Raw genomic sequence first — 12,392 nt, 5'->3', positions numbered from 1 at the left:
ATGGAAGAAAGAATGAATGAAGGATGGCAGAAAGAATGGAAGAAAGAATGAATGAAGGAAGGATGGCAGAAAGAATGAATGAAGGAAGGATGGCAGAAAGAATGGAAGAAAGAATAAATGAAGGATGGCAGAAAGAATGGAAGAAAGAATGGAAGAAAGAAAGGAAGGAAGGAAGGATGGCAGAAAGAATGGAAGGAAGAAAGAATAAATAAAGGAAGGAAAGATGGCAGAAAAATGGATGGTAGGAAGAAAGAAAGAAAGAAAGAATAAATAAAGGAAGGATGGCAGAAAGAATGGAAGGAAGAATGGAAGGAAGAAAGAATAAATAAAGGAAGGATGGCAGAAAGAAAGAAGGAAAGGAAGGAAGGAAGGAAGGAAGGATGGCAGAAAGAATGGAAGGAAGAAAATAAATAAAGGAAGGATGGCAGAAAGAATGGAAGAAAAAAGAAAGGAAGGAAGGAAGGAAGGATGGCAGAAAAATGGAAGGAAGAAAGAAAGAATAAATAAAGGAAGGAAGGAAAGATGGCAGACAGAATGGAAGGAATGAAGAAAGAAAGAAAGAAAGAAAGAATGGAAGGATGGCAGAAAGAATGGAAGGAATGAAGAAAGAAAGAAAGAATGGAAGGAAGGAAGGAAGGATGGCAGAAAGAAAGAAAGAATGGAAGGAAGGAAGGATGGAAGGACGGATGGCAGAAAATGGAAGGAAGAAAGAAAGAAAGAAAGAGAGAGGGAGGGAGGGAGGATGGATGGATGGATGGACGGATGGAAGGAAGGAAGGAAAGAGACAGATGAATAGATTTAGTCAGATAGATATTTCTTTCAGTCTGTATATATAAAAAGAAAAAGAGAGTGAAATTGAGAACGCCCCAGTGACTGTTCAGATGTGTCTGTTTTTTCCTTTCACTCCTCCATAACACATCCCTGTCTCACACTGCTGTTGTGGAAACTCAAGTCTCAAAGCACATTAAATCATCGCCTACGTTCTTTAACAGCTTTATTCACTTTTACAGCTGAAGTATGTCATTTCTGCGCCACTAGTGTCACCAAACGGAATTGCAAAAATAATCAGTTTTCACCCCGAACACTCCCCCCAGTGTGCCACTGGTCGGTCAAACAGACAGTCCTACCCCAAACTTATTCCATTGGTTGAGCCATTGTTGCTGTGTCGGGCTGGTCGGGATGCTCAAACAAACTTGCTTACTCATACTGTATGTTTCTCTGCATGTTAAAGGAATAGTTCACCCAAAAATGAATATTCTCTCATCATTTACTCACCCTCATGCCATCCCAGATGTGTGTGACTTTCTTTCATCTTCAGAACACAAATGAAGATTTTTGAAGAATATCTCAGCTCTATAGGTCCATACATGCAAGTGAATGAGTGCCAAAATTTTGAAGCTCCAAAAATCACACAAGTCAGCATAAAAGTAATCCATAAGACTGGTTAAATCAATGCCTTCAGAAGCGATTTGATAGGTGTGAGTGAGAAACAGATCAATGTTCAAATCAATTTTTACTGTTCTCTTTTTTGAATTCTCCTCCCTGCTCAATCAATCTCTTCTTTAACTTTCACTTTCACATTTCTCTTCTTGTGTTTTTGGTGATTCACATTCTTCATGCATTTCACCCTCTACTGGATAGGGAGAAGAATTTCTATCAAAATTTGACTTATATTGATCTGTTTCTCACCCACACCTTTCATATTGGTTAATAAAATATGGATTTAAACACTGGAGTCATATGGATTACTTATATTCTGCCTTTATGTGATTTTTGGAGCGTCAAAATTTTGGCACCGATTCACTTGATTTAGATGGACCTACAGAGTTGAAATGTTCTTCTAAAAATCTTAATTTGTGTTCTGCAGAAGAAAGAAAGTCTGGGATGGCGTGGGATGGCATTTGGGGCAGTGGTGGCTCAGCGGTTAAGGCTCTGGGTTACTGATCAGAAGGTCGGGGGTTCAAGCCCCAGCACCACCAAGATGCCACTGTTGGGCCCTTGAGCAAGGCCCTTGACCCTATCTGCTCCAGGGTGTGCTGTATCATGGCTGCCCCCGCACTCTGACCCCAGCTTAGCTGGGATATGTGGAAAAAAAAAAAAAAAAGAATTTTACTGTATATGTGCAAATGTATAATGTGTGATAAATATAATTAATTAAATAATGAGAGAATTTTCATTTTTGGGTGAACTATCCCTTTATGCTGGGATAGGAGAAAGTAGTTTAATGTTGAAAAAAATACACACTTCAGCTTTAATCGTTCTTTGTTCCAGAGCATGTGCTTGGCAGATGTCTCAGTGATTGCCTGTGTAGAACAAAGAGAACTTTCCAAAGTATTCAGATGTGGAAATGAGTGGCTTCTTAAAGGAGTCCAAAAGTTTGGAATTCTAAGACTCTAGAGAGATGTTTTTTTTATTTTTTTAAATATACTATCAGATAGGGAAAAGGTAGCATGTATGTATGCATTTTAGTGGTTTATCATGACTACAGTGTCTGTCAACAGGTCATGTAAAGTATTCAAAACTAAAACAAACATCCAAGCCAAACCTGCAACTCTTTCCTGACAATGAAATTAGACCCAGATGTTCAGGGTCAGTGAGGGTACAACAGCTGTCAATTAGTGAGTGCCTGTGTTCAGATTAGTATACTACCATACTACCTATACCAGTAGTATGCAGAATGTATACTAAACAGATTATGCACATTTTCTGTATGCATGAAATACGACCTAAGAACAGAGCATACATTGAGGAATACTGTATTTCCATATAGTGACCTTGTATTTCCAGTTTGATGATGGAATGAGAAGCAAAATCAACTGTTGATATTGGGGGGGGGGGGGGGGGGGGCTGTCTTGACTCATTCATTCACATTTGTACACCACATTGGATTAAAATGCAAAACCATCAATTCATGATATCTGTTATATACAGATAGTGCAAGGGAATGTAATGGCAGAAGACGTAGGATTTGTTGGATAAATATAAATAGACTAAGCTGTGTATTGCACATAGTTATTGCTCAGTGGGGCAGTTTTAACTGTTCATGAGATGGATAGCCTGAGGGAAAAAACTGTTCCTGTGCCTCAGAGCTCTGAAGCGTCGGCCAGAAGGCAACAGTTCAAAGAGGTAGTGGGCTGGGTGAGTGGGAAGTGTACATTTCAGTTGTCAGAATATTAAGCATAATCTGTGTAAGTATGTACATGTACTGTATATGCGCCCAGTGTTGCATCCTTCTGTTTGAAATGATTATCTTTGCATAATGCATCCTGTTTCACATACTATATAAAAGTTTTTAGGCAGTATGTAGCGTGTACTGCTCAATATGCATTGAGCAGTATGCTTGTATTCGATTTTGTCTGTTCAAAGAGTTACGTGGTTTTGACACATTCTTGTTTGTTTGACCGCTTTTTGCATGTTAGCGAATGTTTGTTTTAAAATGTAGCTCTCACATGTTAAGCTGTAGATTTAAGTACTAAATCCTTAGTAGATTTAAACTAACTTGTTTTGTGTATGTGTTGTACATTTATTTTTTATCATGCCTTGAAGCGATGTTCCCTTAAGGTAGGTGCACAGTGGCAGGTCTGTGTGTGTGCGTGTGTTTTTGTTTGTCAGGACACTGTTGCTTCCTGTTCAGCCATGGCCACACCCACACACCGAACAGCCACCCAATCACAGGCTTGTTAAATTTGTCTGCGCTGCTGCCCCACCAATCACATCGCTCCAGACATGGATATTTAAATGTGTAAAATCTGCTGGCTCATATATAAATGTCAGCTTACCATTACACGGTGTATTAAAGGAAGTGTATGTTTAGGTAGCATCAGTAATTTGGTATTGTTAGAGTCTCGATTCTCGCAATACATCCTGTGCTACTGAATTTGACAGAAAATTTACAGTGGTGGCCAAAAATATATGCACCCTTGTTAAATACGCGTTTTGGAGAAAAATATTTATTTAATAATGAGATATTTCCCCTGTTTCAATTGTTTTACTTGAATTAAAGGTTAGATTTTTGTGAATTTTTTGAATGAAAGATCAAAAGGATAAACAATGCAGATTTTTTTTTCCATATTTACCAAGGGTGCCAATATTTTTGGCCACAAGTGTAAATGTTTATTCTTAAAAAATTACATTTATTATATTTATGTATGTATAATAATATGCATAATACCTGATTTACATACTAGTAGAAGACAACTAATTAATAACCATAAATAAAGATAAAAAAGTTGCTTATATATATATATATATATATATATATATATATTTTTTTTTTTTTTTTTTGTAATTATTATTATTTATTATTTTATTTTTTTTAAATAGCCAAACTTTTCTTTTCTCTAATTTTTCTTAACTATACTTCTGCTGTAGCTTTTGTACTATTTTGGTTTACTGTCAAAAAATATATACTAATATTGTTGGCTTCTGTATGATAGCTTTGAAAAAAGTGTCTGCTAAATGATTTAATGTAAATTTAAATGATAAAATGTATAAGTACTTATAATACATAATATAATAATTTATTTGTGTGTGTATATATTTTTTATTTTTATTTTTTTATATAAGTATAATCAATATTTATTTAATATAAATATTTAAATTGAATAGTCTTACATTTGAATTTTTATATTAAGAAAATATTAACAATTTTGCGTCTGATAAAGGATAAAATGTATAATTTAATATTTAAAATATATTGAATCATTTTATTTTTGTGTATGTTTACATATTTAATTTGAGTGTATATATTAAAATTTAATCAATATTAATTTCTTTAATATAAATATTTAAATTAAATAGTCTTAAATTTAAATTTTTATATTCCTGAATATGTTTATAATTAATTTTAAGGTTTATTCTTATTTAAAAACATTTTTATAATAAATCTTAACATTTATTTTCATTTTTATTATTATTATTATTATTTATTCTTATATTAAATAATTTGTTTTGTAGTGCACAAGTGAGTGAACTTTGTTTTTGTATTTTTGATAAATGTATAATTTAGTATTTATAATATATAATATAATTTTTATTTGTGTGTATATGAGAACATGTTTCATCAATATTTATTTATTTAATGTAAATATTTAAATTAAATTGTCTTAAAATATAATGCAAATTTGTATATTTAAGTATTATTTTTAGGATGGATTTTAAGATTTATTCTTGTTTTTATTTCTGTAATAAATCCTAAATTTATTCTTATATTTGAGAATTAGTTTTTGAATGCACAAGAAGTAAGTGATTCATATATTTTTCTCATTAAAATCATCAAATTGAAATACTTTCATGTATAGATACAGGTTTCTTCTTTATTTTTATGAATTTCTTGTGACAGAGAATGTGAGTTTAGAGGAAAACTGAAGGGGGAATTTCTCTTAATTTACATCTGCTGCTCTTAAGTTAATGGAGAAGTTCATAGTAACACAAAACATCAGCTTAACAAGTTCGATTTCCTAGAATCAATTCAGGATGTGGCTAACATGACACCTTTCTGTCTCTCTCTTTCACATGCCGTGCATAAAATGCTTTGTGTATATCAAGCATGAATGGCTGTTTCATAAATAATTGAATCGTTTATGTAAATAACACAATATTAAAACACCGATGTTTTCTGTAAGGGCTTTATTGGGTGTCATTTTTTATTATACCGATAAGCTTTGAGTCTTTGTGAGGAAGAGATGTGTCGCTCTCCTGTCATGTCTGCCTGTTATAAGTGCTGTTTGAAAGAGGTCAAAGGTGTGAGATGTGTGAGTGTGTGTGTGTGTGTCAGAAACCATTTTGGTGTGTATTTTGAGGTTTTGTGTATGTGCTTGTGTGTGAATTTAGGGGAAGCCGTTAATAAAAATGAGAACAAAACAGTTATTTTTCAGTCGGATTGATTCTCTCAGTGAACGTGCTTTTTGTGAAGCTCGTATTCACTTGACTGAATAATCAATAATATTGCTTCATATGTTCCTCTATCTGTCTGTGTCTCTCTCAGGCGCGACAGCAGGCTCAGATGAGACACCAGATGGCTTCTGACAGCAAGAGTGAATATTCTTCATACCTGCAGAAATTCAACCAAGAACAGAATGATCATTATTACACCATCATCCCCAATATTTTCCAGGTGCACAAACATGTAAACTCTGGTTCTGTTCCAAACCAAGTCAGCTGCCTTGCTGTCTGCTGTTTACGTTGGCAGCTATCTTTTTAAGTCACCGTTCACACTGAATGCGTCCTTGCACTACAAAAAGGTGGACACAGTGCCACAAATAGAGCAGAACGCAGATGTCTTGAAAGGCATTTTTTAGCTCCCCCTTTTCTCCCCAATTTGGAATGCCCAATTCCCAATACACTCTAAGTCCTCATGGTGGCGTAGTGACTCACCTCAATCCGGGTGGCGGAGGATGAATCTCAGTTGCCTCCGCGTCTGAGACCATCAATCCACGCATCTTATCACGTGGCTTGTTGAATGCGTTACCGCGGAGACATAGCTCATGTGGAGGCTTCACGCTATTCTCCGCAGTATCCACGCACAACTCGCCACGAGCCCCACCGAGAGTTGGTTGGTTGCTTGCTTTTCTTCACCGTGCTCATCTTAAAGCATTATGGACTTTGCCTTTTCCGCAAAGTATGCATGCACACCTATGATGCCTTGAAATGCTGCCTATGTAGGCAGCTCACGGTTTTTGAACAGAACCTTTCTCTCCCATTCTTTTTTACTCTCTCACCCCTAACACACAAAAAACAATTCTCTGTGGGTGTGTATTGCGAGCAGAAGATCCAGGTGATGGAGGAGAAGAGGATAGATCGAATGGGTGATTCACTGAAAACGTTTGCAGACGTGGACCGACAGATTCTGCCCATCATCGGGAAATGCCTGGATGGAATGACACAAGCAGCGGATTCCATCGAATCCAAGACCGTTAGTAACACATTCAGAAAGGCTCTATACAGGGTTTAGAACCAAGCGTTGAGTCTAGCATCTAGCATCCCATTATGTTTGGAAAACCTCTAGTATTTGTCTGACAAAACTCATACTTATCAGAATCTCTGATGTATCTGAGATAAACTAATTTAAACTCCATTATTGCCTCCGCCCACTAATTAAGAAGGATTTTATTGTCAGCAAACCACTGATACCTGATATCAGAACTGCTGCAAGTAGCACAAATTTCATCAGAGTGAAACAAGGCTTTTTTGTCCTCTAGAAATTTATGGAAAGACATATTTTCAATATTTTGTCAGCTAAACAATCAACACTTAAAATGTTTTTGTTACATGTTAAATTAAATATGCCATCTAATCTGACTAAAGTCGATAAAGCTTGTAATTTACTCTTGGAATGACTGGTATGTGATGCTAGATTGTTCAGGACATTGTTCAAGTCCTTCAATACTACCAAATAATATTATATTCTGTATACTAGAGTTTGACCCATATTTGATTTTGCTGATTATTAAAGAGCACCTATTATGGTTTTTCAAATATTACCTTTCATGTAGTGTGTTATATAGCTGTTTGTGAATGTGAAAAAGTCTGCAAAGTTTCAAAAATCAAAGTGCACGACAAATGGAGTTATTGAGTCCCAAAATAAAGAACTGATTCGGAACAGCTGAAATGAGTCGTTAGTAATTCCAGACTTACTTCCTGTACTAACCTACGTAATTTGGTAACAAAAAACCCGCCTCTGGTTTTCATTGGCTGCTCGCGAACAGCTTTGACCCGCCCTCAAACACTACACTAAGTGGTAGACCAATCACAACAGACTGGGACATCTGACCAATCAGAGCAGAGTAGGCTCTCTGAAAGGAGTTTAGAACGGATCTTTGATCGTTTTTGACACTGGGAAAAAAAGGTAATGCTGCAATTTAAAGTGTTTTTTGACATTGGATGCATGTAAATCTATTGTATGAGACCTTTAAAACAAAATAAGGCACATTTAAAAACCATAATAGGTGCTCTTTTTTCTAAGAAAACCTATAACCCATTAATTGAATTTATTTTCTGTCTTTTATTGATTGCTGACATCTCAAATGCAGAAATGATTGTGCTTATAAAGATATATATTGTATACTAGAGGTCTACTGATATTGGACTTTGCGATACGATTATTAAGGTGTTGGAGGAAAAAGCCGATAACCGATTAATCTAATATATTTTCTGTCTTTTATTGATTGCTGACATTTCAAATTCAGAAATTATTGTGTTTATAAAGATATTATATATATATATATATATATATACTAGAGGTCGAGCGAAATTGGATTTTGCCTATACCGATAACCAAGTTTTCCTAAGAAAAGCGATAACTGATTAATCTGATTTACTTTTTGTTTTTTATTGATTGCTGACATCTCAAATGCAGAAATTATGTTTTTAAAGATATATAATATATACATGTATATATATTGTATTATATATAATACAGTATGTATATTAGAGGTTGAGCGATATTGGATTTTGCCTTTTCCAATAAACAAAAGATAACCGATTATTCGACCAATAGTTTTTAAAAATTGCTTTATTGAATATATTAAAAATATTCTTACTCTTCTCATTGCTGAAATTTTGATGATAACCGACATTTCCAAAAGCAACCATCGGTAAAAATATCTGCAAACTATCTGCAACTATTTTTAAAACTGATACATCGGTCGACATCTAATATATATCATGGTAAATACAATTGTATTTACATGTTACATAAACATGGTAGTGCCATTCCACAAAAAACATGGTTGTACCATGGAACATTTGGGTTTGTGTCAAAAAGGAAAATTATTTATAAAGAGACTAAACACTGTGTTAATTAAAATCCAAATATGACAAAAGGTATATTTTATGGAATGGGTTTGGGCTAGTCTATTTAATTTCAGAACAGTAAAGGGTCAACGGGAAGTTCCCTTTCAGATAGCTTGAAAAATATGTTTTTGTATGTGTGACAGTAAGACTTACATCTACATTTTCACCCCTGCAGGATTCCTCTCAGGTGATAGAGTCTTATAAATCTGGCTTCGAGCCTCCAGGCGATGTGGAGTTTGAAGACTATGGTCAGGCGATGAAGAGGACAGTGTCCGAGACCAGCCTTACTAGCTCACGCCCAGACAACAAGAGCGACCGACCGAGCAAGGGCAAGAGCAAAACTCTCTGGCCTTTTATTAAGAAAAACAAGGTAAAACACACACACACACACACACTGCATTCTGTCGCGGCCTTTCAGTTACATTTCTTAGATTTGACTGATTAAATGTGAACAAATAAATTTGAAAGACGAAATGTCAAAATTGTAATTTGAAGACAAATTTAGAAATGGCTTAAAGCAGAAAGACTAGTCGAAAAGCTCATAAGAATGATTGTTATTTGTGTTTACGTGACTTTTTTTATTAGTTGCGCAGTTTACTTTGATTTTAGTCTTCACTGGTGTGTAGGTTGTTTGTATTTGTGTAGTTAGTTGTGTATTTTTTTTTGTAGTAGATGTAGATGCTGTTTTTCGTTTGCTACCATTGTTTTCCCCTCTTTTACCCCCCCTTCATCCATCTGCATGAAAAACAAACATTCTACATTCATCCTGACATGAACGGTAATGTACTAATGCACTGCCTGAGAGGCCTTTGACATTGTGGAGAATCGTAACCCTAAAACCTTACCTCTAACTGCCCTCTCAAAATGAGAGTAATTTCCTTCTTCGTCCACTCATCGTTGCTGTTTCCATGGTAACAACAGTCTTCCTCCTTTTTCTCGTCTTCCTCTGTCTGCTTGTGGCTATTTTGACCTTTGACATTTGTGTCAAAGGCTCCACTCTAACTGAGCATGCTCAGTCCAAACCCAGCCTAACCTCACAGGACCAGGATGTGAGCATTAACACTGTACTACATATTTAGTGATGTGTGTCTGTGTGTATTTGTCATCTCTTTGGCATTGCTTATCTTATCCTGTGTGTGTGTGTGTTTGTGTGTTGTGTGTCTAATAGAGTGTGCATTTGTGGACAGTTTTAACAGATCAAGCTCAGACCAGACACAAAAAAAAAGCATTAGGAGGCTTTTTATACACTTTATATAAAGACTTTCAACACTTCAAGACATCTAGTTAAACATGGACATATCTCATACGCAAAATGGTATGACACCCATTTATGCATGAATACATACAGTATGTTTACTGCCAAAAAGTATAGTTATACGGGTGTAGGTTTAGGAATGTTCTGGATTTGGACAGCTCAATAGACAGCACTTGTAGCATAATGTTGATTACCCCAAAATTCATTTGACTCGCCCGCAAAAACTGCAGTTACAGTAAGGCACTTACAACGGAAGTCAAGTCATTTATATTTGTATAGCGCTTTTCACAACACACATCATTTCAAAGCAGCTTTACAGAAGATCATGCATTAACAGAAAATGAAACTGTAATATCAATAAAGTCTTAGAGTCACCATTGTGTAGTTTGATTAAAATGGGGCCAGTCCATAAATGGTAAAATACACATTGTTTCAAAAGTATACCGACAAGACATAAACATAATACGTGTTAATGTGATTTTAGTGTGATAAAATCAGAGATATACCGGCGGTACTGCTTTAACCAGATTACAGTGTTTATAGGTGTTATGTCGTCATGACAACGAAGCTGTAATATTGGCCATAACTATAACACTTTACAATAAAGTTTTATTTGTTAACATTAGTGAACAACATTAGTTAACTTGAACTAACAATGAACAATACTTATTAAGCATTTATGAATCTTAGTTAATGTTAATTTCAACATCTATTAATATATTTTTAAATTGTATTTATTAACATTAATGTCAGCTCTAGTCATTTTTATTTGTAGAGCGCTGTCACGACACATCTTTTCAAAGCAGCTTTACAGAAAATCATGCATTAACAGAAATTGAAACTGTAATATCTATAAAGTCTTAGTCATCATTGCATAGTTTGATTAAATATCAATCAATCAATCAATATTTATTTATAGAGCACATTTAAAAACAACCAAGGTTGACCAAAGTGCTGTACAATATAAAAATAATTACTACAGTAGATAGAACAGACAACAAAATATAATAACAAGTACTATGATAACAGTAATCTACATGAGATGTTGGTTAATGGAGAAAAATAATCATGGGAGAAACCAGGCTCACTCTGGGGGCCAGTTCCCCTCTGGCTAACATCAAGAATATAATGCCAATATTAGTTATGTGTGTGCAGTGCAGGTCAGGTTTTAAACTTATTAAACTAAGTAAGTGTTAAGGGCCAGTGTTTAAACAAAGATTTTTTATGAACTTTAAGATTAATGACTGATATCTTTGAAGTTCATCCTGGATTAACTGCAGAAATTGGCCGATGAAGGTTTTTGTTGGCAATTAATTGACAGTCCATGTATTCCATTTTAAGAGAGTAGTCCATCATTAGACCGAGGTAATGTGGGTAGAGATCAGTGAGGTGCATCGCAGTTCAACCGGCAGGTCATTTCAGTGAGGTCTGTCCTAAGTCCAAGGTTCAGGCAGTGGCATATGAAGTATCCCGTGTCTTATGGTTGGCTCAGAGACACATAGTAGTGGAGTCTGACACCACGCAGGAACGGAGGTGGATCTGGCCGGTTCTGGTAACCTCGGGATATGAATCCTGAGGTTGAGACAGGGAAACAAATAGAATAATATTAGCGTAGATGCCATTCAATTTTTTGCAGAGTTCTAGATCATGATAAATGTTTCTGGTTCCAGCAGACCTAACTAAAGCAGCCTAATTGTGAGTTGATGGATAAATTAGGTGTATGCCTGGCTAAATAGATGAGTCTTTAGTCTAGACTTAAACTGATTGAGTGTGTCTGTGTCCTGAACAGTGTTAGGGAGACTATTCCATAGTTTAGGAGCCAAATAGGAAAATTATCTACCTCCATTTGTGGATTTTGATATTCTAGGAACTATTATCAGGCCAGAATTTTGCGAACGTAATGAACGTGATGGAATATAGAGTGGTCACTTAAGTACTGTGGAGCTAGACCATTCAGAGCTTTGTACGTAGTTAACAAAACATTTTTAATTAATATGCAATTTAACAAGTAGCCAATGTAACGATGATAAAATGGGGCTAATATGATCATATTTCTTGGTTCTAGTCAGCACTCTGGCTGCTGCATTTTGAACCAGTTGAAGTTTTTTTATTGAACTTGCAGGACATCCTCCCAGTAATGCATTATAATAATCTAGTCTTGAGGTCATGAATTAGTTTTTCGTCATCAGCAACAGATAGCATGTGTCGTAACTTAGCAATATTTCTGAGGTGGAAGAATGCTGTTCTACAAACATTAGAAATGTGATTTTCAAAGGACAGATTGGTATCAAATATAACACCTAAGTTCTTCGCTGTAGAAGAAAATGTAACTGTACATCCATCG

At 35.3% G+C, this 12,392-nt stretch overlaps 1 protein-coding gene across 15 annotated transcripts in view; it reads left to right on the top strand.

The window, feature by feature from the left end:
* LOC127430978 (formin-binding protein 1-like) overlaps positions 1–12,392 on the top strand; it is a 93,680-nt gene that overhangs the window by 55,822 nt on the left and 25,466 nt on the right. For all 15 annotated transcript variants that reach the window (XM_051681126.1, XM_051681123.1, XM_051681120.1 and 12 more), the window contains 3 exons: positions 5,987–6,115; positions 6,767–6,913; positions 8,969–9,163. In XM_051681126.1, the coding sequence (XP_051537086.1) occupies positions 5,987–6,115; positions 6,767–6,913; positions 8,969–9,163 (471 nt within the window). The remainder of the gene's footprint in view (positions 1–5,986; positions 6,116–6,766; positions 6,914–8,968; positions 9,164–12,392) is intronic.

This window comes from Myxocyprinus asiaticus, chromosome 40, assembly GCF_019703515.2.
Source record: "Myxocyprinus asiaticus isolate MX2 ecotype Aquarium Trade chromosome 40, UBuf_Myxa_2, whole genome shotgun sequence".
Lineage (NCBI taxonomy): Eukaryota > Metazoa > Chordata > Actinopteri > Cypriniformes > Catostomidae > Myxocyprinus > Myxocyprinus asiaticus.
The sequence above is the reverse complement of the archived record's forward strand: the minus strand, read 5'-3'. Positions and strand labels throughout refer to the sequence as shown.